Below are 25256 nucleotides of genomic sequence, written 5' to 3'. Positions count from 1 at the left end.
ATAAGAGCGCTGCCGTATTGCTGCAGTATTAAGAATAGTATTTCATTTACATCATTGTTGTTCTGAAAATAAAAGCTACATTATTCTTTTGTTTGCCTGTGTGATGCTCTATGAAGATCACAAATTCTTTTAAAGAATGGTGCAAGTCATTCCACTTAGGAAAGAAACAAAGCATCACGTACCAATTCTGTAAAGAAAATGTTTTATTTAAAGTGTTAAATACCATCACCAGAATGAATTTGATTTACATTAGTTGGTGTTCATTACAGGCCTAATCTGCCCTTTTTTCCCCAACTGTAATTCCCTTTAACTTTTAAAACGTACTATGTACAAGACAGCAGTGATCACTGGAATAGTGCTATTTACATGACTAAATCATAAGTAGAGTTGCAGATGTGTGAAAATTAAAAAAAAATTACATTAAATTTTAAAATAAATACTGCATAATGCAAGTATGTACAATCCTTCCATATGGTCATGTTCTTCTTTTCAAAATTAGAAATAATTTATAGAGGAATATGCATAAAAGAATGTGTGACTGCATCTGATAGTATTAGGAAAACAGTTTTGTACTTTTTTTTAATTCTAGGGGATATTGTAGACTGTATGTCTTTAGCATTTATTTGTTGCTGATACACAGGTGTCTAAATTATTTCAATAAACATAGTTTTACCGGTCTGTTCATTAACTTAACATTCATCCATCATATAATCTCAGAATGACAAGACACAGTCTTGATGTGTATCATATTGCACCACATAAAGGAAAAGGCATATAAAGTGATATTGTTGTTACTTTTATGAAACATGGACAGTTTTCTGATGGGCACCATTAATAGCTTTTCAAACAAAATCAAAATAATTCTGTGTGCATGGCCTTAATTTAAAGTTAAATGCAATGTGTATTTCTAAAATTATTGCAAGTTTTCACCATTAAACAATAATTATGTATTAAAGGCATATAAAGACCCAGAAAAAGAGAGAAAGTTTATCATTAAATATTAGCCAGTTACCTTCCCTTTAAATATGAGAAATGAATGAGCAATCTAGACTTGCAGCACCACCCAATGGTAGTAAATGCCTACTACATGGAGACAGATATTTTATAATCTGTTGACTTTGCATTAGGCTTGTGGTGATGGTGTCAAATAACTGTTCAATGATACATGTTCTACTTCCTTTAAGGCAATTACAAATCAAAGTGACATTTTTATGGCGGACCGATGTTCACTAATTACATTGTTGCCATCACAAATATAGAACATGAAAAACTGAACTTTACAGCAGAAGAATTATGAAGAATTAATAACCTTTGTTGGTTGACTCCAAATATGTAGCAATTTGTTTGGCTCAGTGCAAATGAAACCGCTGAAATTTAGTTCCTAAAAATCGAACATTTGGTTCATTTTTTTTCTCTCTCCAAAACCTTCAAGAAATTATAGTTCAACCCTTGAATGAATGATGCTGGTGCTGAAAACAAATTTATTGAAGACATCTTACAATGGCCACATGATTCCAGTATTTTGCTGCAGAATTCAATTTGAAGGTGAGAAAAAAATGAAAATAAGTTACCATGCACTGTACAATTAATTGCAAAAAGTTCAAATATCTTCTTTATCAAATACATGCTGAATTACTTTAATGAACTCCCAAGCCATGTTGCAAAATCCTTTTCAACATGCTTGAAAAAAGTAAGCTCTTAAACAATATTTTTGTCCAAGAATTCAGAAATGCAAAACAATCTGCAACCCTGAACCAAATATGGGGCATAAGAAAGTAATAAGTCAAAAGGTAGCAGTTTTAGGATATAATGGATCATCCTGGAAAATAAGAGGGGGAAAAAGAGTCAAAGGAAGATTCAGAAGAGAGAGAAAGGAGGAAGAAGTGTACAATTTGCACATAATGTTGAACTTTACAAGGCTTGTACCTTTTACATTTAAATAAATTTAATATATTACACTTATTTCTTGTCACATAAACAGAATTTTAAATATTAGCTAGAAATTATCATCTTTTATTTTTAATATATGTCTGCAAAAACACAGATCATGATTGGTTTAAAGAATGATAAACATGGTGTCTTTGTATCACCCTGTTGCATTCTCTCCCCTTTAAAACCATGCACTAGTGAAATTTACTTTTAAAAATAATATAAATTGTTGAAAATGGCTGATTTATTCTTTTTTTGCAAGTTGCAGCCCCAAGAAAATAATTTAAGTGTTCAGCTAAATCTGTGTCCATGCAAAAAAGTTTCTTTAATTTCATACAGTACAGTATATCCAAAGAATTTTATTTTTCAGAGAGTCCATCATATCTGGGGTTTCACTGTAGCGATAGTTGGAGTTATGAAGCCTGCCACTATAACTTTTAAAGCATTCTAGTACGAAGAGTTTTCTCTGGTCTTTGTTCCATATGACAGCTGACTTTTCTTTTTCGATGGTCTTACATTCTTCTGTTGTTCTTCTGACATCTACTATTCCACTGACTTGTAACATGGCTTCATGGGGGAGGGGTGTAGCTCCATTTCTGTGGCATAACCAGGCTTGGGGGGGGGGGGCAGTTAAAAGGGAGCAACAAAATAGATATGCCATTGAAAAGGACTTTTGTTGCATGAAACACATTGATTCTTTTAGTTTAATCCATGGCTTCAGATTGGACCAAAATTTAAGTGTCACTGAACTCCAAACCTGTTAGTTCTTTACAGCTCCACTCTTTCACCTGAGGGCCTTCCTTAGTGCACAATGTGTGCAACTTCCTCTGAGAACACAGGATCGCTTGGTAGCCCTAGAAACAGGCTCAGAAGACACAACATTAAGCATGCAGTGTTACCAGGGTTTGCGACCTGTAATTTTTTTTTTGTAACGCTGGTTGCTATGACAACAGTTTCACAGCTGCTATGAGCGAGCATAAGAAGGTCCTGTTGAACTTTCAAGAGATGACTGGGAAGCTCTTCTAGTCAGAGGAGCCAAAGTTGGATCTACTAAGGAGGAAGGGGGGAAAAGTTTGAACCATCCAATCACCATATTTGACAAGTCCAGTTCATCTAAAAGTATCTGTGCCACTCCCATAAAAGATTTGTGATCCATACGTCCATAGTCTCCCCAAACAATTATCTGTTGGTAAAGGAAACAAAAGATAGAGATGTTTCAGCAACAAATATGAAAGCTGTGATCTGATGCAACCAATTCTTCAGATGTAACCAGTTACCTATTCACAAACAACAACCCTAAAGAAAGATGGTCTGTTGGACTTTTGGCATGGTCTAGCCCTGGTTCTGCTATAGTGGTGCAGCCATAGAAGTCCTCTGGGCTGTAAACTTATTTAATCATGTTAAATAAGAACTAAAAGATTGAGACCCAGTGTGAAATAGAGACCGTTTATCATCCAAATACATCCAAAATATGCTTGTACTAATGCCACACACACAGTTTAATGGGTGGCTGAATCCACAAAGTGCTGGACAGCTTTGGAATGGAAGGGGGAATATACCGAGAGCTAGACACCTCCTCTCCCTGAGCACTCCACCACCTACTGCCCAGCCAGAGGGAGATGGGAGTAGACTGGCTCCTTGCTCCCCACAATCATTAATCTCAACAAGGATCCAGGGTTTCTTGAGCCTCTTGCTCCATTTTAGCTGAGCCCACCTGCCCTCCCAGTAGTTATATAATATAGGAACTGTGTTTCTAGGATGCCATGGAACTGTTTTAGAGGTCAGGAAGGATTTTTTTCCCTGTCTGTGTCAAACTCGCTGAGGCTTATTAGGTTTTTTCACTTTCCTCGTAGCATCATGGAGACACAGGTTACATAGGAACAGGAGTTAGAAATTTGTATGAATGTTTAGTTCATCACAACTTGCAACCACTGTACAGTGCAGATAAAAGGCCAAAAGGGCCAATGACCAGAAATCAGAGAACGAGGATTTCGTTGGTGGATCTCAGACCTACGGGAAAAGGGGAGACCTGAAGACTTTACAGACCAAGGTCCCTTTTTGGTACCTTCTGTCCCCTTTACAAGCGGGGAGGGTGAGATGATTCAGCAAAGTGAGCTGAATCATAGGGGTAAGCAGTGGAAAGTCTACCCTGTGTTAAGGAATATCTGATAGGAGCCCTGTAAGCCCCACCCTGGACCCAGTTAAAGGCCTAGTACAGGGAGATGGGGCAGATAACACCCCACCTGGGTATTAAAGTTTAATAAAGTTGTGGCCTTACAATTAAATCCATCCCTGTGCCTGTTCTCATTTGCCTGTGTGTCCTGATCAATGTTCATGCAGCACCTCTTACTGGCTAATCATCAATAGAGCATAAGTCATTGCTATGGTAGCCATCTGCTCAGCAAGGCTTTGAAATAACAGGACTTGTAGAACGAGGCGTGGAAGGAAGTCTTGGGCTCATTCAGTGAGAATTGTACAAGTGAAACATTTTCAGATAGACAAGAATATTGATGTAAATTACCTGTAAAACTTTTCCTTGGGGACTGTCTTCAAATGACAAAAGTTGCTGATAAAGAGGTTCAAGCGTTTTTCTTGCTACCTTTGTTTTCTTTTTGGCTATGCAGGCTCCATTTTCTAATAGATACACCTTTACATATGGTGCTTAGAGGGGAAGAAATGAAGAAGAGTAAGTGAAAGGCTAATCCAGATTTTGCAAGCTAGCTGCAATGTTCTATCGCCATTCGCTGAGTCCTGTCATTTAGTAGATAAATACCTTAATTAAACAAGTGCTTGAATACAGTATTCAGTAACTATGAACCTTTATCCTTATGTAACATATTCATGTCTATCAGAATTCAAACCTTCTCTATATTTCTCTCTCTTTTGGTACTGTCTACTTTATGAATCAATTCAGTTTTTTAACTGAAAAAAAATCAAACATTTCTTCAATGAACAGTATGTGCCACAAAACTGATCCAAAGCCCATTAAGTAAATAAAGGACACAGACTTCAATGGGCTTTGGATCAAGCCTCAAGTAGTTTATGCTTTCAAATAATCTGCAAGACAAAAAGCTGTGGAGAGAAAGATTCTAAACTGATTTATATTTTGACAGAAGAAAACATGCTAAACATGTCACTGTATTGTCCCCTTATTCAACACTGTATACTAACATAGTAGGACAATATATTGTAAAAAGAAAAGAAAAGAAACATCAGGTATCTGTCTGCTTTCTAAGTTATGTATCTATTCCAAGCATTTTGTTAACTTCCTCCTCTCCCTTAAATTACTTATGTCACATCTTCAACACATGCTTCCTTTCCCTTCCCTATAGCCAAGGAGGCATTTGCTGTTATTAAAATAGCTGTAGTCCTTTAATGGGAGCCCAGAGCACAGCATCACCAAAGACATTTGCTGTTAACATTTTCTCCTGACGTTGGGGTTGAAATGAAATCTCTATATGTACATGTATGTTTTCATACCAGGTCAGTACATTTTTACTTTGCAATGTACAATGAATGCTATAACCCACTGCTATTAGCTATTTGTTAATAGATTTCACTCAACTTGAACAGTGAAGCCTCAGAAATTTTTCTGCAGACAGAACTTTGTGTGTTAGCAAGGTATTCCTATTCACATAAATTGGTTCTTCTTTTCTTACCTGGCAGTGTCTTTGAACCTGGTTTTACAACAAGGCCACGGGCTCGTATTATTTCTACCTCCAACTGTCCTTTTTTGTCCATCATTCCAACCTGGATATCACCTGTGAGAGGAAAATTTTGAGACATTGCAATTTAAGAACATCCAATCATATATAAATTAGTGACATGTTATGGAATTAATATATGACATCTTCTTTCTTTCACATAACACCAACAAAGTCAATAAGGAATTAACTATAATAGATACTTTTTAAAGATTTTTTCCCACTGCTATTTGAGGTCCTGTACAGTACAAAACCCACTACAGATAATATTCTTATCTTGGTTTCTCTCCCTTAATCTAAATTAAATTTCTTTTCCCCTTTACATACACTTCAGTGAGCTAAGAGTCACTAAAAGAGCCATTAAAATACATTTGTAAAGCTGTTGCAAATATTTCCATCATGCTTCTAGTTTAAAAAAATATGCATCAAAAGATGTTTGTACATTTAAAGGTTATAAGAACAATAACTACAAATTTTTGCATTTAAACAGCACTTTTCACTTGACAATCTCCAGCTGCTCATACCAGTGGGTAAGTAATATTATCCCCATTTTACAGATGGGAAACTTAGGTACAGAGAGATTAAGGACCAAATTTTCAAAACCGAACCTCTAGTTTTGAGTGTCTGAATATTTCAATAAGCAACTTTAGTCACCTAGGTCCTGATTTCAGAGCTGTTGAGCATCAACAACAATAACCAATCTCATCTGAAGATGAGGTCGCGATAGTTAGAAGACACTTTTGAAAATTTGGCCCTTGGTGACTTGTTCAAGATCACACAACAAGTCCATGGCATGGCCAGAACTAGAACTCAGCTCTCTTGATTCCTATTATGGTTCTTTAATTATTAGACCACAAAGATTATGCTGAAACTGCAAGATATGAATTCTTACCCATAGATGGTGTTGCCAGCGTTTGGCGTCCTACTAGCTGGGCAGGGCCAAGTCCATCTAGAAAATCACTGAACTGGCTGTCAGAGGCCAACCGCACACCTGGGAAAATCAGACTAAAGGAAACAGAACAGTTTAAATTACCATTTGCAAGCTCTTTTTAACAATCTCAACCAATGGCAACTCAGGCTCCAGTACACAGTTGATTAGGATGATCTAATTCTCATGTTCTCTCCTCCATTATGACATTTCTCCATCTTGCTCCTTTTTTGTTACATCAAGATATTGTTAATTCCTGCGCTATTAATAAGGGCCTGGATTCCACAAGGTACTTAAGCACATATTTAACCTGAAGCACACGAGCAGTCGCATTGAAGTAAAGTTTTTGGCAAATATTTGTTTACATTTTTAAGTGAACTCACTTTGACTGTGTTTGCTTTCTACAAATACTCAAGCAAATGAATGCCAGTAATGGCAGAAATGTTTGGTGAAATAGTGAACTTTAATTGAGTGTGCAAATATTCATGGAAACAATTTTCAGAATCACATGCATGTGTATTTGCACCTGAAAACTCTTCCTATCTAATCAGGGAAGAGAAATGCACCATAAGGCTTATATAATTAAACAAAAGAACTCAAATTTCATATACTAAAATTTGCCTGTGAACAACTACAGACCAAAAATTAGTCACAGAAATTATCTGGTTAATAACTAATACTTTTGACACAATCTTTCTGTGGATGATTTATGAACAGAAAAAAGAGGAAAAACGGGTCAAATTAATTATTCATTACAAATTATTTTCATGGCTCTAGCCATATAAAAATTATGTACTTTGATACACCAAGCTCTGTAGAGTCTATTGCCTGGTAGAGTACACCACATTCGTATAAACCATACTTTGTGAGATATTTGTGTAAACTATTTGTGCAGATTTTATTTAAAGAATTATTTAACTTGGACCCTCTTGAAAAAGCCAAGTGTAGGAAGTTAAAAACATAGGGCCAAATCTTTACTCTTGCCCATGCAAAAACACACAAAGGGTCACCTTGACGACTTTCTAACAGGTTGTGTCAGTATAGGCAGGGGTATTTGGAAAAAGAAGTAGGTTCCGATTATAGAATTTGTGGATCATGGAAGATGTGCTAGAGGTCCTCTGCCTGAAGTAGGTTTCACAGAGTAGAAAGACTCCTGATGGCAGATTCTCCACCAGGTTACAAGAGGTACGATGCACTTAGTACACCCATCTGTATTCCTCCCAATCTATACACTCAGATCCTAGACTCACTGAGAACTCTCTGCAGGTCTTAGTGATGGTGCTGCAAAGTGACACTAACAACTACAACATAGGCAGTAGGCGATCCCTCCATATACAGATCATAGAAGAACATTTTAGACATTGTTTTTACTCGGAAAACTTCCCTCAAGCAAATTGATTTAAATGGGAGTTCTGCCCTGAGTATGGACTTTAGGATTCAGCTCCTGTTTTTTTATAGGACTAGTTTAGTGGAGAAACATAAGACAAGAACATCATAACCAGTCAATCTTACTCACTTTCCCTCAGAACTGTAGCTGTTCATGCTGCCATCTGTAGATTCCCGGCTGGCCTGACGTGTCATCCAGTTTCTCATTTCCACAGCCAGCCCAGTCTCTGTGCTTCTTTGGACTGTGCTCCGCAGCTTCTTACCACCGGCTTCTGTAAAAACAGACCAGAACACTTAGTGGTATCTCACTATAATAAATAGATTTACTTTGAGGGCAATAATATAGACAATACATATTATAGAAGGATGCCAAAGTAGGAATATACAAATATGTATTAAAAATACTGTGCACATATATTTGAGCAACAGACACTTTGACACAACAATCAGCAGACTGTGATATTGTAGATCTTTTAAAATATATTGGTTCTATGAGTTGCAGTTTTTTATGACAGCATTGAGAGAACGAGAACATAAAAACCCTTGAAATATATTCAACTCACAAAGGTAATTAGATTTATTACATACACAATTGAGTGTAGTTAAAAATATTTTGTCCTTTGATAAATGCATTCTTCTCCAGCGATTCTGTTGAAATGTCACTATTAAACTAAAACCTACACTATTTCAGAAATGGTCTGATTCAGGTTAAAAAAGCATTTGGTCATCATTTGCTTAATGAAGTTATAGATATCTATTATTGAGGAAGGTGAACAACAAAATACGATCCCTATTTCAGATCTTTCCTTTTCCTTTCCTGTTATTTTTAGTTAGTTAGCTTTATCTATGTATTGCAGAAGAAATTCAGCTTGTGCTTAGTTTTATGCACAATAATATGGAAATTCTATCTCTATACCTAAATGTAGACATCAGTGCTTACATATGTTCTATTTTAATTTTAGATACTGAGATAGACAGATAAAGAAGAAAAAATGAATAAAGTAGAATTTGGGTGTAGTGATTTGACATTAGGGATTATGATCTATTCTCCAGGTGCCACACTTGTTGATAGCTTTGACAAAAAAGCTAAGTACTGAAGCGGCATAGAGACTAAACTTCCCTCTTTCATGACTAGAGGTGGTCATTCCAAGTCATGTCTGAGTTGCTAATCTCTAATTCCAGCGAATGGTGTAGGGAAGCTTGAATTCCAGTTGCTTGGCCCTGTTCTTTGGATAAATAGCTGACTTCAGCCTGTATACTGCCCAAGGCTTTTACTTTTAATCACTACAGTGATATGATGAATAATAGGACGATTAACTTTGCTGCAAAATTTTGGCCACTCATGAATTTAGCATCCAATAAAGCAAAATCAGTTTTTGCTACATCAAAACTAATTACATCCATCAATATCAATAAACATAAATACAAGAACTAAGAGCTTTGTATTAGATCTGAAAAATGAAGGGCAAAGGGTGACAATTTCATTTATATCTGCTTGTACTGTTCCAAGTGTCTACTGGTTTTATTATTTAGATTAAACTAATGGAAGTTGACAGCCAACTTCCAACATTGGTCCAGAATTGATCTAAAATCCAGTTACTATGTCAGGAACAAAAGAATATTCTTACACAGCTACATGGCCAAACAGGCATCTATCTATTGTACACTGCATTACAGTGGAGGCCACATAAAAGGTTCACAATATCGGAAACCCCATACTCTTCACATTAAGAGACATGCAATATTACACTCTTTAAAAAATGTTCTTAGCCCCATTCAGTGTTAGTTTTTGTTCAGTTTATATTCAAGTACTGATCATTCCCAATTCAGTGTTGTTATACTCTCTAATGCAAACATGATAGAACACTTCCACTGTGCATGATTCTACAAGGTCACTATAATACACCTTTAGAATGGTCTTTTGGTCTTGTCATTAACTGTTGTTAATCATGTAAGGAAGAGTGACAATTCTAAATCTATTTGCCTTCACTCTTCAACAAAACTTACGTTAAGAATGAACACATATGTTGCAACTTGATTTACTGTGAAATTATGGAAGAGGCAAAAGAATCATCAGAGCAACAGCTGCTCAAGGCTCAGCACATGTGCACCTATTTCACCAGCTGTTCTGAGTGTGGCTATTGTGGTTTCTCATTTTAAAATATTCTTCTTTTCCCATATCCATTTTATCTGAAACAAGTGACTCAGTTCAGATGAGAGTCCAGAGGGATGGCTGAGTGGAAGAAGGAACATTGCTGTTGCATGGAAGTTACCAGTCCAAAACTAACCTAAACCTTTATGTGTGTGTATAGGTTCCTAATCTGGAATAACTTTAAACACCCTCATCATCCCCAGCCCTTGATTGGGGTTGAAATAAAGTTGTATGAGGAATCATTGGTAAGCGCTCAACAGAAGTCAATTTAGAGTTGTCTTATGGTCTCAAAAGAGACTGTCTGTCTTCTTAACTGCACAACACCACACCTTTATTTTTTCTGGGTATTTCTGAGCAGCTTCCTTTTCTCTTTTCCTCTCTGTACTTACTTGTATTTGCATTGATATTAGTGACAGTTATGTCTGTGCACCCATAAGGAGAATATATCCCTCTGTCTTGCCCCTTGTTACTTTGATAATTCAAACCTTACTATTTTCACCATTAAACTGTTATTGTTGTTAAGTGACTCATTGTAAGATACAACAAATATAAAACCCATAATAGTTGCAATTCATATTTCACGTGATCATCATTTATCTAAGTGGAACAGTGAATAAACCAAGAATGAAGTTTTATAGTTGTACACAAAAAGTATTTGACATTAAGGAACAAATATATACTACTACCCCAAAAAAGTAATTTGTGCTAAATCTTTAGTTGCTTATTTGGCCAAAATGTAACAAGGATAGACCCACAATACTTATGATGGAACACTTTCTGAAATTTTTGCCCAAAGCTACAAGGAGTAAACCTTAATTCATCACTCTGCAAAGTAAATTCCAGTACAGCTGCTGATTTGGGAATATACAAAACACACTAAATATAATCACAACTTCTGATCTTTTGTCTTTAACTAACTCCTAAACACTTTAACCTAGCTATGGCTAACTTCATTGATATTGTTACAGCACTGAGTGGTTCATGCACTGGAACCCAAGAAGTGGGTTATTTCTGTTAGGACAGAAAAATAAGTAGATGGCAAATGTAGGCTTATTAAATTATCCTAATCTACTTTTCTTTACAAATGTACAATTCCTGATAATAGGATATGAACAGACAGCACAACTCCTCACAGCAACTCTCCCTGGCTATTTTCCAGAATCAGAGTAATGTTTTCAAACCTCATGCACCATGGGCCTGATTCACAACTGCCTTGTACTTTGCATAGTCATCTACACCTGTGCAGAGTGAGTATAAAATGCTGCCATATTAGAATGGTACCATTTTACACCCACCTTGAACTGTGTCTGCACAGACTACACAAAGTACAAAGCAGTGGTGAATCAAGCCCACCCCAAACTATTAAAATCCCTAAAAAAAAATAGAGCAAGTAATTTTGTTGAATAAAACTCTTATTTTATATAGTCTATATGAGGATTAGAGAAGTAGATATATATATCCCCATCACTCAAACCATTCAACTCCCAGACTTTAATTTTGCTAGTTAGAGAGGTCAAAAGCTGATCATCTTCAGAGATAGTCTATGTTAAAACTACTAAGGTGGTATACTCTCTTCATGTGCTCATTAATGTTAACAGGAATTCTGTAGTGTCCTGGGTAGAATACACTTCTGTAAATTGTAAATGTTGTACATATTTAGGAGAAATCCTGCCTTTTTAAAAATTGTTTTTATTGCAGTTTTATTACTATTACATATATTAGAAAAGTATACATTTGAAACATGCAATAATCATAGTAAAACCAATCTCTACTCAACTTTTGTTTATTGTTAGAGTTGCAAAGGATCATTATACACATTATCACCAGGATCTGTGTAACATTTTTGAGCAATGTAGAGAGTGTTTAAATAACTCACCACCCTCTGTTAGGACTTAATGAGAGAAATCTTGCCAAATAGTTGGATGACATTACACAAATTAGACACAGGCCTAAAACCTATTTTTGCAGGTGAGATATAACAGATGAATATCTATACGACCCCAGCCAGCACAAAGAACATTATTTAAACAGACCCCTGCTGCCAAGGTTTAGTCCCAAACACTCTCCTAGATATAGTGCAAGTTTCATAATATAGTGGGGACTGCAGGTGTTTTCAAACAGTTCCGGCTACACATTTGTAACTCCAGCTGAAGCAATGGTGCCATGGAGTTTTACTATTCTGACTATATGGGAAACATCCAACGAAGTCAAAAGAGGAATACAGTTTTAAAGCTCTATCCAGTCACTTCAGTCAAATATTCAGGTTGCGTTAGGCTCTGACTCTAATAGGTCTAATAAATGTCAGCCTGCCAGCAGATCTTTTCTAATTTTCTCCCTTGGTTTTCCTGGTAGACTTGGGTCCCAGAATATGCAAGTTATGTTTCAGTCACATTTTTAATTTTGCTCAAGTTGTTTCAGCATTTTTTTTAAAGAAGATCTAGACATCTGTGTCGCACTCATCACCACGGTATCTGAGTGTAGTTTGTTAAGTCCTCTTGGGGGTGAGGACAGACGTACAAGCTGCCTGAAATCACCTCCAGCTCTGCCAGAACAGCTGTAAAAGCAGGTGACGCTGACCCTGGAGGGGCTAATTCCAGGGCAACTGAGAGCTTTGCTGATTCAGTGCATATTCTAGGCAGCTTTGCCAAGCTGCTGTTTAACATCATACACCAATATCACAATACCATTTAGAAGAGGAAGTAAAGGTGTTTTTATGAAAAAAGCCAAACTGCAAAACGCTGGGAGTTCAGAATGGAAGGGGCTGGGTGGGGTGTTTTTATGAACAAGTGCAAGGGACTGGGTGGGGTGTTTTTATGGAAAAAACAAACCCCAAGCTGAATCCCTTATACTGTGACTGGGAGTCTGGCATGCGGGGGCTGGGGGAGGCAGGGAGATGCCTGGGTCCTCTGGGAAAGGTTGCAAGGGAGGAGGTCCCCAGTCCAAAGGGGTGTAGGATGAGAAGGCCAGGGGAGGGCTTCTGTGCGGCAAATGGGGAGCAGCCCCTAATCAGAATAATCTCTTTTCACTATGTTAGAATGCTTTTTTCCTAACCAGGCTAGATTCACTGGTGCACTCCAGCTCCTATGCCACATTTTGACAATCGAAACCTGGTCTGATCAGCCAGTTAAAGTGGGGGCTTGTCTACACTACAGACACTACTGCAGCACATTTATGGTGCTGCAGCTGTTCTGCTGGAGCGCAATAGCATAGACATGCTACAGTGGCAGAAGGTGTTTTTCTGTTGCTGTAGTTAATCCACCCCATGAATGAATTCTTCCTTTGAGCTAGCAGTGTCTCTACCGGGGCTTAGGTCGGCTTAATTAGTTCACAGCCCTAAGCAATGTAATTAGATCAATCTAAGTGTTCGGTGTAGACCAGGCCTGGGTTAATGAAATAGCAAAAAGTAGCTGGAGTATACCAACGAACATGTCCCTATATGGGGAAGGATCAAATCCTACCCAAACATTGTGTGTATCTCAGTGGTATTTAGAAGATGTTTCAGTTGTTGGTGAGGGCTGGCTTTCTATCTAGGTCAGGTAACATTTCTATGATATGGAAGCACACATACCATCAGTGCCTGACTTAGGCCTTGTTTAGACTGAGGGCGGCATTGCTGGCATGTAAGATATGTGAAGTTACACACTGCAGTGAAAATTAGGCTGTGTCCACACTGTGGTGTGTTTCAGAGTAGCAGCCGTGTTAGTCTGTATCCGCAAAAAGAACAGGAGTACTTGTGGCACCTTAGAGACTAACAAATTTATTAGAGCATAAGCTTTTGTGGGCTACAGCCCACACTGTGGTGTGTAGCTACTTGTGGTAGTGAAAATCAGGCCTTCCTTCTGCCAGAGCCCAGAAAAAGCTTAGCAAACTCAAACTCACCATTTTTACATCATGGAACAATCTCACACTGTGGCAGTGTGGCCATCTAAAAAGTCACAAACTCAAGTCACAGGGTGAATTCCTGAGTTCTATGAAGTCAGAGTCAAAATTCCCATTCATTTCAATGGGACCAGGATTTCATATTTAAAAGTGGCTGGATTAGACAGGTGGAGATTGTCACCCAAACCTTTCCCCATGCTAAATTTGATTTAATTTTGTTCCAAATATCAAACACTTATTTCAGTAGGGGCTAGACTTTAACTGTCAGTTAATGTGACACAGTAATGCTAAAAAAAATTCCTTTGATAGCATCTATATGTGACTCAGGCTTTGCTGTAATACCATATGGATGTCTACTGATGTGTGTGTGTCCACCATACACTTCTCTCTGGCTGTCTAATTTAGAATTAGCTTCTTAATAATGTTTTTTACTATACATACCATAGATAAAAATAATAATGAAATAAAATGTTATTCAGAATAAATAACTGGCTGAAACTTCAATGTCCACACAGATTCTTCAACATAGAGGCAACTAGGAAACATAAAGCACTCTGTATACTGGAAAAATTGCTCAATTTCTTATCTCTTATTCATGATTGTTACAATCATTATATCTCAGCAATACAATTTATGTCATAAATTGACTAAGGGCTAGCTTTTCCAGTCTGCTAAGTGGCGCACAGTAGTCTTAAAGTGGCTGAAGATTGCCAGTGGAGAATTCTTCCTGTGCAGGGGAACTCTGAGTTACCTCTGCCTTCTATGCCCAACTGCCACCCCCTGGGGGCATTCTTGCAGACAGGCTGAGGGGGAGATGTGGTGATGTAGAGCAAGCTTTGTTACACCCAACTGTCCACTGTCATAAATTCTCTGTGACATAAGCTAAGGCTGCCTATGGGCAGGACCTAACTTGCACTGAGAGTCAGGTGATTCTGAATCAGGGAGCTCCCTGTGTCCATCCTTTTCCACTATATTTGAGCATAACTTGGATGTAGTGGGGAGTCAGGACCTAAATCAATTTCCATTGGGCTATGTTTCTTTCAAACATGGTATTAAAAATTGTAGCTTAACTCTTATTAATAAAGTTGATTGACTTACACTTTGATCACTTCTAAAATGAAGATTATTATCTTTCCAGATGTAAAAATACATATATGTGTATTCAATTCAATGGTTTATGGACCAAAGGTCCTCCAGTCAGTTTCACAAATCCACACAAATATCCCGAAAGACAGATTTTCCATTTGTACTAGTATGTCTGATTTAGCTGAAATTTTTTCTAAAAGCTCATATGGTGAGACATCTATCTTTTGCCTACGCACCACATGCAGCAGTTATTCCACCTCAGGGCTGGAACGGTTTACTCATGAAATGAGTTTGGGATCTGCCTTTTCAGATGACTGCATACAAAGATCATGGAGGGGAGAGGTTGTTTGTGTATACTGCTCACTTTGGATCAAACCACACCTACTTATGGGATCTGACAACACATGAAAGTAATGATATAAAATGTTTCAGAATATGGCAGATCCTGATCTGTGTGCGGAGGCTACTTGGAGCCCATCAAATACATCTAATGGTTATTTTCACAGATTCACTGAGTGTGTTTGAGAGATGAATTTGACTTCCATGCCTTTTCATTCCCTTTATAACCTCATGTGTATCCAAAATATCAGGCAGCAGAAACCCAAATTCACACAAATTATGTGGGAAACATATTTCAATGTTTTCATTTAAATTACATGAGAATCATTGTCATATATGGTTGAACTCAGAATATGGTCAGTTATTAGAGGTTAACAAAACACTGAAAAGTGTACATACATCTTTTTTGTTGTTGTTCTGATAGAGAGTCAAAAACAACCAGGATGGGAAAATATACAAACTGATATTACAAAGTAAGTAAAGGAAGGATTGTATATATGCCAATTAATTTTTAATTAGATATTCTAGTTGTTCCTCTACTGACTTACTATCCATTCACTGGAAAAGTTCTTTAAGGTGGTTGAAATTTCATTAAAATACCAATCATCGTTTTTTAACATACAAAGGCACCTATTGAATAGTAATTATTTATCTAGAGAAACAAAGTAAGTAGGCCAAAATAAAATAACTAGGTGCACCAATACCATGTTGATGAGACAGGATACATATAATAATTGTAACCCATGCTAGAAAATGGAAGAACAACTGTTCTGAAATGTACAGAGATGTTCTTTTAAAAGAAAATCTAAATACATTCAGCATAATTGATGGTAATTTAATTGCTTTAAAAACAGCATGTTTTTAACAAGAAATTTTTGGAGCGTATTTTAATTACTATTTCTGAAGACATAAACCTTAAATTCCTTGTGGTAAATGCCAATTAAATTTAAAACAGTTCTACCTGTAAAATTATGAAAATGCCCATTTATTTTTTTCTGAAGTCAATTTTCAAAACATGAGCTCAAGAAAAATCATTTGTAGCCTAGCAAGAATTTGGTATTATGCGTAAGTACATATATTTTCTATGCGTACACTCCAAACGGTAAATGATAAAAAGAGAAAATTTGGTTTTTCAGGTTCTGTGTTAATTAGGTAGCTCAGTTTTCCTAATTTTCCATTAGAATTATCTATTTTAACTACAGTCAAATCTGAGTTGAATTAATTTACTACTGTTATTTGGGAAAATATATTTCCAGTATTTTTCACATAAGGCTCTGATCCTGTAACTCACATAGGTAAATCATATTTATACTAATAGCCCTACTGAATTTAGTGGGGCTACTTTCATGAACGGAGATTATTTACAGAGCCAGGATTTACAGGATCTGGCTCTAAAACTAGGTCTTTTGCCTACATCCATAAAATGAATGACTAAGGAAGTGTTAAATAGGGACAGTATTTAATTATTCAAAACGGACTGTAACTGTTTTGGAATTGGTGTGTTAACTACAGAGTAAGAACTGTTGGCAAGCTCAATCTTGCCAACAAAGTCTTAGAAGACTGTATTTACTGCTCTCCAGACAGTTTACTAAAGAAAATAAAACCGAAAAACCCAGGAACACTTTCCTGTATAAATAATACTTAGCAAATGATCTAATGTCAAAATTACTCTTAATGGTTTCATTGACCATGTAAAAGGCTTCTTCTAAATTACAGCTCAGTTCTGATTTACAAAGCAGCGTGTCACTAATTACACTGTTAACACAAAGAATTCCGAGTGTATTATTATTTGTAATAACACACAACAGATTCAATTATATATACTTGGGGCGTTCAAAATGTAATCAGGAAGCCATTTAAAAACGGGAAACAATCTACCGTCGAGGACCTCAGCACTATCCTCATCTAAATGGCGAAAAACGAAGCTCGACAGTTAAGCACTGAGCTGGTTTTGCACGTTAGTCGCCACATCATCCTACCACCGCTTTAAACAGCAAACGTGACACTTTCCCCCACTTGCTTTGCTTGAGGGTTACAGGGACAAGCCCCACCACCGGCGCAGCGCTCCCCGGCCAGCACGGGGCATGGCACCGCGCTCCCCACCCGGCAGCCCAGAGCCGAGCTCCCGGCACCCGGGGGGCTGCGCGCTGTCTGAGCTCGCTCCTGCCCCGTGGCCCCCGCAGCTCTCGCTGTCACCCCAGGGTTCAAGGCATCCCCCGCCCCGGCGAGTCCCCCGTTCAGCTCCTGGGAGTTGGCTAAACCGCCCGGGGCATCCCCGCCGCCAGCCTCCCCCGCGCCCGGCTCCTCACCGCCATCGTCCTCCTCCTCCTCCAGGGAGCTCATGCAGGGGAAGTAGACGGCGAGCGCCTCGAAGGAGGCGGAGAGGCTGCTCCGGCTCGGGGACCTCTGCACGCTGCGCCCCGCGCGCGGCCCCTGCCGGCCCATCCTGCCTTTGGCGCGGTACAAGAAGCGAGGCGTCTTGGCGGCTTGCGCAGCCTGGCAGCAGGTGCCGCCGGAGCCTCGGCAGCGGGGAGGGGGCAGGCGGCCCCTTTCCCCGGGCTACGGGGCTCGGCGGGCGCACAGGGAGCGGCCGGCCCCGCCAGTCAGCAGGCGACCGCGCTCCCGGGCTTGGCGCTAGACCCAGCTCTTCTCTGCCCTCAGCGGCTCTGCTGCTGGCTCAGGGGAGAGCGAGCGGCGGCGTCCAGCCGAGCCCGGGAACTAGCCGTCAGCGAGCCCTGCCTCCGGGACTGCTGCTGAGGGTCGGAGCCAAAGCCATGTCATGTGCAGCTCGCAGCTGGGAGTCAAGACTGACTGCTCGGTGTGAAGGCAGGAGAACAGCCAGCCCCGGCTCTGCCGGCGCGCAAAGCGCTCAGCAAACTCTCTGTCGACTCCTCTCTCTGTTAATAGGTGAGCTAGCGAGTGAGTCCCCCAAATCCAGAAGTTGAAGCAGCGGGAAAAGAGCCGCAGGCTCAGAGAGGAGACAGTGCTAGAGAGAGCAGCTGGTGTCAAGGTTTTCTTTTATCACATTTGTCCGTCTACTTTACTTTTTCGATAGGGGGCTCCTAAGGAGCAGCACTACTGCCTCTGCTCGTGTGTCTTGTCAGCACTCGTGGCGTGGACTTCATAGTTGGTTGTTAGTCTACACTTTTCAATCACCCCAACTTTGTTAAATGGTATCAGAACATATAGAATGTCTCCTTGGTGGTGCAATCTGTTAGTTTTATTAATAGAATATGTAGTACTTGGATATTAAGCACAAAACAACCCAAAGCACTGGCTATGGTAAAAAAAAGGCTATTTACTACAGTATTGTAGAACTTTCACTGTATTTAATGAATTATTCTACAACAATGTGCGACAACGCAAAAGAGGCATCAAGTCAACAAAACTGCTTTAGAACTCATGCAAGTGGAGCTTTCTGACTGGCTATTTTATATCCATATATATAATGCCCAGTAAATGAAACATTAACTGTTTTTAATGTTATGTATTAACTCCTCAATAATAAATTATTATTAAGTAGGGTCTGAATGCAAAATGCCTAACTGATGTTCATGCAAGATGCTTATAGGATCAGGTCATTGGAGCAAATTTTTATTGAGTTGGTCTCTTGAAAGGAATATTCATGCCTAGATAATAAGAAGTTATAAACAGTCAATATTATTATTCTTCCACTATGGTAAAGAATCTCTTTTAGATGGAACATGTGATCCCTCTTTACTCATAAAAAGTGATTCTTGTGTATTTGTAATCATGTGCCACTAGCTATTTTTACAGTGTGCATCACATTTTTTTATTTCCAAATCATTATAATCTAGTATTCCTATTAAGCTATATGTTAGATATGACCAAATAAAAAAAGAGAAAGAGCCAAATAAATGGAGAAAACCTTGCTCTTCTTCCGTGAGCAACTAAACAAGAAAAAAACTACATTAAAATGTCCACAAGAGTGTACACAATTGAATGTTAAAATGAGGCTATGGGTATGCCTACCCTGCAATGTAAGCCCAGGGTTCGAAATCAGGCTCAAGCCTAACTTCTGTCTACACACAAATCGCACTAACCCAGGGCTTGGTCCCAGGATCCCACAGAGGTGGAGGATCTGCACCTGACTCAAGCCGAAGCCCAGGGTTCAAGCCCTGTTGCTTTGCAATGTAGATGCAGCCCCACTGCACTCACGCTTTGGAAGTCTGCCAAAAGTATTCCACAGGCTGACTTTCTTTGTCCTCTGGACAGTCGAGTTTTTCCACACTGTGCCATGAACAAAGGGCTAGAGCAGCCGCATTTTGGGAGAGCACTAGGAAGCCTGGAATACAGGCAAGTCTCATCTTACGCGGGGGTTCCGTTCCGCAGTTAGCGCGTAAAGGGAAAACCGCGTATAGTGAAACACTCATTGAGTTCAATGGCGGGCAGAATCGCCCGCACTATAGATGCAGTTTTTATATTGCTGTTTTTCTTTTTTCCCCTCCCGTTTTTGCCGACCGCGCAAAGCTGAATTCGTGCATTTTAAATGTGCCTAAGATGCGACTTGCCTGTATGAGTGGTTGGACTCAGGCCTGCATAATGCAATGTTGGAGCCCCAGGTTGGGACCCAGGGTTCAGCAATTCCTAACCTGGGGTTACAAATGAGTGTAGATCCTCAAGCCCTAAGTTAACAAACCCAGGGTCTGCTAACTTGAATTTTACTAACCCTGTGCTTACATTGCAGTGAAGACATAACCTGTGGCAAATTTTGTCTGTAATATCACATGCTGCATTGATATTCAGCCACTCATATTATATCATTTTCCTTATATTTCACAAGGCTGTGTATCACTATATTTTTATTAGAACAAAAAAAACCACCCCAGATATTCCATGCAGTACATTTTAAATTATGCATATTCCTTGTCAATGATAAACCTACTTGAGCCTGTTTGTCATTTATGCTTAGACACCTTCTCCCACCCCCTGTACACCACTGGGGCAGCATAAAGGGGCTTTAAAGTGGGTGTAAATGTAATTTATGCCACTTCAAAGCCCCTTTTCACTTCCAGAGCTGTGTAATGGAGCCATATATATTAGTTTCTATTATAAAATCATCAATAACATTTAAGGGCTAAATTCCACGGGGGGGGGGGGGGGGAGGGGGAATAGCAAAGTAACAGATTGTGCACATTATTGGTTCTTTCTATATAATTGGGATAACAGGTTTAATTTACCCAAATAAAGGATTCGTCAGAGCTAACAGCGACAGAATTCTCTCTAGTTAATCCTCTCCACCTTGGACTATTCTGCATTATATTCAGTTACTTGCAAACTGCAGATAAACTTTGTTTCAAGCTAAGGATGGAATGCAAGTCAACATTTTTTGTTTGCAGCTCACTCTAAAATTTAAATCTGTCCTAAAATACAAAAATAAACTCTAAAATACAGTATTGAAATCAATGGCTAAAAGGCTTGTGGGTCAAGTTTTCTACACCTTTACACCGGTCTTCAAATAAATGGTTGAAGCAGAGATGTAAAATGGCCTTTGTGTTTGCAGATCATTCTGCCTATTAATATAAACTAAAGTGCACTAAAAATAAAATATTTGATATGTGCAAGTACTGCAAAATTCTGAACAGAATTGCCCATGGTTTGATTTATTTTAGTTTTCACTAAAGAGTCCTTTTGGGATATAGAATGTAAAAACAGTAAATCTTAGTTACACTTCAGTTGAACTATCACTGATTTCCATAAAAACTGTTGCATAAAAATGAAAAGAAATATGACAGGGACACAGAGGAAAAATAAAACACTGGTTGAGCAACCACAACTGTGACTTGTACAGAAGCCAGGACAAACAATAGAATCTGCTTTCAAGCATGCCACAAGATTTACACCATTTTTTAACCAATTTCTGCCATTTTCCCTAAAGCATTTTCAGGAAATTTGTAGCACACCTTTTGTATTACACACACACACACACAAAAAAAAGACAATATAAGCTACTGGACAGAGTATGGAGTTGTGAGATAAGAATTCCAGAGTTCTAATATGGGTTCTAGCCCTGACGTAGGGCATGGCTACACTTGCAGATGTAGAGCGCTTTGAGTTAAACCAGCCTTTGTAGAGCGCAGTAGGGAAAGCACTGCAATCTGTCTACATTGACAGCTTCAAGCACACTGGTGTGGCCACATTGCGGCACTTGCAGTGGCATTGGGAGTGGTGCATTATGGGCAGCTATCCCAGCATGCAAGTGGCTGCAACGTGCTTTTCAAATGGGGGGAGGGAGGGTGGAGTGTGGCAGGGAGTGTGTTGTGTGTATGTTGGGGGAGAAAGAGTGGGTTTTGGGGGGGCTGAGAGCATGTCAGCATGCTGTCTTGTAAGTTCAGACAGCAGCAGACCTTGCCCTCCCCGCCCGCCTCTCTCGCTCACACACAGCATTCCACAGTAACGGCTTGCATACCGGCTGTCAGAAACGGAGCTTTGAAAGGGCATTTCCGCATTCCTACAGGAGTTCAAAACAATGACAAGAGTGGCCACTTGACTTAAGGGCATTATAGGACGTTTCCGGAGGTCGATCAGAGAGCAATAACGCAACACCTCGTTCACACTGATGCCTGGGCATTGTAGCCAAGGCACAGCAAACGTTATTCCTCTTGCCGAGGTGGAGTACCAGCAGCGCTGTAGCCGCGGAGTCAGAGCGCTCTACGTGTCTTGCCAGTGTGGACGGGGAGTGAGCTAGTGAACACGGGGTTCCTTTTTTGTGCTCTAACTCGCAAGTGTAGCCAAGCCCTTACTGTGTGCCATGGACAAATTTTGTGTCTTCTCTATGAACAAATTTCCTCTTCTGTGAAATGGGTATATTATTAATATTTACCAGTAATTATTATCTCCATCTCACAGAAGAGATGGAGTTGGAAAGATTATAACTAGTGCTTGTACTGAACTGAAAATATTTAACACAATTTTTTCAAGCTTTCCTTGTAGGTCAAGTTTTCTACACCTTTAATAATTTTTGCTGCTCTCTGCTGGAATTTTGGCAATTTGTCCACATCTTTCCCAAAATGTGATGCCCAGAACTGGACACAATACTCCAGTTGAGGCCCTACGAGTGCTCAACAGAGTAGAAGAATTACTTCTAGTGTCTTGCCTACAACATTCCTGTTAATACATCCTGGAATGATTGGGTTTTTTTGCAACAGTATTACATTGTTGACTCATATTTAGTTTGTGATTCACTATAACCCCAGATCTCCTTCCTAGGCAGTAATTTCCCGTTTTGTATTTGTGCTCAGGAACATAAGAATGGCCATACTGGGTCAGACCAAAGGTCCATCTAGCCCAGTATCCTGTCTTCCGACAGCATCCAAGGCCAGGTGCTTCAGAGGGAATGAACAGAATAGGCAATCATCAAATGATCCATCCCCTGCTATTGCTATTGATTATTCCTGTAGTACTTTGTATTGTCCATATTTAATTTCATCCTATTTATTTCAGACCATTTCTCCAGTTTCTCAAGATCCTTTTGAATTTTAATCCTGTCCTCCAAAGTGCTTGCAACCTGCTCCCAACTTGGTATTGTCTGTAAGCTTTATAAGAGTACTCTCTATGCCATTACCCAAATCATTTATGAAGATATTGAATAGAACCAGACCCAGGACAGATCCCATGTAGTTCTGGGACAAACTATTAAGCTTCCTTACTTTGGACCACATCCACCCTTCCCATGCTTAAAACCACTGGGAGGAGGTCTGGGAGAGGAAATCTCTGCAAGGAAGCTTCCCTCCACCCGCTTCTAAAATCCTTCCAAATTATCCCATTAGGGAAGCCACCGCAAAACCTTTCGTCTCCTGTGGGAGCCTACTCCACACACTTTGCAGATTTTAGGAAACCATCTGTGCTTCCCCCTCACTGTCTATACCCCTCAACATTTCCCTACCTGTCTCCCTGGCAGTGGGGTTCCATTGGAGCTACAATATGAAAGATTTCTCTTGACCATGGTTGCCTCCAGTTTCATCTACATAGAAGATATAGCTGCCTAGATAATACTGTTATATGAGAAAGAAAATTATGCCTAAGCCCTCTGGGACTTGAGAAAGTTCAATGTAACTCCACCCCTGGCCTGCCCCACCTCCACACATTTTCCATGGCATAGGACCCAACACTCATGGAACATCCTCTACGGGATTTGTCAGGAGGAGATGTTGTAGTATTATAGAGGAGGCCAAGTCCCCTTCCATATGTAATGAGCCTCTTTCCACATGCAGGAGGGTCCCATCTATGCATGGATCTTATAGACACAGTCGAGGCCTCATTATATATTTTATATGTTTTAACTGAGTTTTGCCCTGTAACCTGTTTGTCATTCCAGCCTCAGCCTTCACTAAGCAGCAGGGGCTGGTCTGACTATAGGCAAACTAGACAATTGCCTAGGGCATCAGATTTCTGGGAAGCTGCCCAGAGCAGCAGAGTTGGCCCAGTTCCCTCCAAGACAGAGAGGCAGCTAGGCCAAATTTGAGTGGATTTATGTGCCAGGTCACAGTGCCATTCACTAAAATTTGGGACAGAGGGGCAGCCAGGCCAAATCTGCTGCAGTAGGCCCAGACCTCGGCAGATTATCTTGAGTGTCTTCAGACTGCCAATGCAGTTACAGAAGGAGAAAAGCATTTGTTTCTTACCATAAAGAAACCATTTGATAAAGGTCTGGAAGGGGGTTCACAGACTGATATAATAAGCTAATAGGAAAACAAAAAGAGAATATGGGAAGCCTTATTCTTGAATGTTAGAACAAAGGACTAAAAAATATTCACTGGAAAAAAATATCTGTGGTATTATTGTTTTAATTATAAACACAGCTAAATGTAGGAACAGCTAGATTTTGCCTGTAGCCTATTTACATTCAATATCATGTTTACTGAGATATAAACAAATTCTTACATTTGAAAGAGAAAAAACAGTCTCTCACACAAAGAGTCCATAAAATGTTGCCCACATTGTGTGGAATAGTGTTTGATGTGAACTGAATCTAACAGCATCCACAGTGACTCACACCAGTGAAGACTTTCCTTCAGATTTTAGTCTGAGGAAAATAGTGCTGGTCATACCACTGAAAGCAATGAATGGCAGAACATTCATAATAGAAGTCAAAAACACTGACCAAATTCTTCCAATATATGAGTACTGATTATCACTGGACAAAATGTAAAAGCTTTCTTTGATAACTTTACGTTGGAACTCCGCAAAGGATTTTGTGAAGTCAGAGTTCCAGTGTGTGCTATTTGATAGTGTGTTTCATTTGTATTTGGAGTGACAGACTAAGTGTTTTTTTCTAACTGGTCAAATGAAAGATTGTGTGGTTCTGAATATCCTATGACTCACATTTCTTTTCATAATATCATATCAAATCAATTGATAATTTCAGAATAAAATTGTTATCTTCCTAAATGTGACTTTTAAGCTCAGCTAGACCAAGAGAATAAAACAGTGGACCACTCAAAACTAGATTCCTTAAGACCCTGCACTACACTGCCATTGGAATTTGCATGGAATAAATGTATTTTGGAAACACTGTCAAAGGACTATTCTGAATCTCAAAGAGCTCCAGAAAAGGAGTTTTTCATATCCCAGAGGAGAATGTTGTGCTGAAGCCATTACAACATTTTCCAGACCAGGATCTCAAAAACCTGGAATTGCAAAAACTTTATAAAAGGCATTCCACACGCCATATCATATGGACTATACTGTGCACTTATTTTAGTCCTCAAATTTACATTCGGTAAAGGAAATGCCAAATATGAGATGTATATGGTCTAATTTTTAGAAGTTCTGAGCACCCACAGCTGTCACTACTATGCATTGATGATCTGATTTTCAGAGATGACCAGTG

At 39.2% G+C, this 25256-nt stretch overlaps 1 protein-coding gene across 36 annotated transcripts in view; it reads right to left on the bottom strand.

The window, feature by feature from the left end:
- Positions 1–249: 249 nt before the first annotated feature.
- RIMS2 (regulating synaptic membrane exocytosis 2) overlaps positions 250–25256 on the bottom strand; it is a 791243-nt gene continuing 766236 nt past the window's right edge. For 35 of the 36 annotated variants that reach the window (XM_026663674.1, XM_026663617.1, XM_026663622.1 and 32 more), the window contains 5 exons: positions 8078–8219; positions 6526–6638; positions 5589–5690; positions 4451–4590; positions 250–3112 (listed from right to left, as the gene is read on the bottom strand). In XM_026663674.1, coding sequence (XP_026519459.1) covers positions 2894–3112; positions 4451–4590; positions 5589–5690; positions 6526–6638; positions 8078–8219 — 716 coding nt within the window. In that variant the 3' untranslated portion in view covers positions 250–2893. Of the gene's footprint in view, positions 3113–4450; positions 4591–5588; positions 5691–6525; positions 6639–8077; positions 8220–17712; positions 18395–25256 lie in introns of those variants that run through there. The other variant, XM_024194524.2, reaches the window with a different exon arrangement.

This window comes from Terrapene carolina, unplaced genomic scaffold (genome assembly GCF_002925995.2).
Source record: "Terrapene carolina triunguis isolate 2854851 unplaced genomic scaffold, T_m_triunguis-2.0 Scaffold58, whole genome shotgun sequence".
In the NCBI taxonomy this organism is placed as follows: domain Eukaryota; kingdom Metazoa; phylum Chordata; order Testudines; family Emydidae; genus Terrapene; species Terrapene triunguis.
The sequence above is the reverse complement of the archived record's forward strand: the minus strand, read 5'-3'. Positions and strand labels throughout refer to the sequence as shown.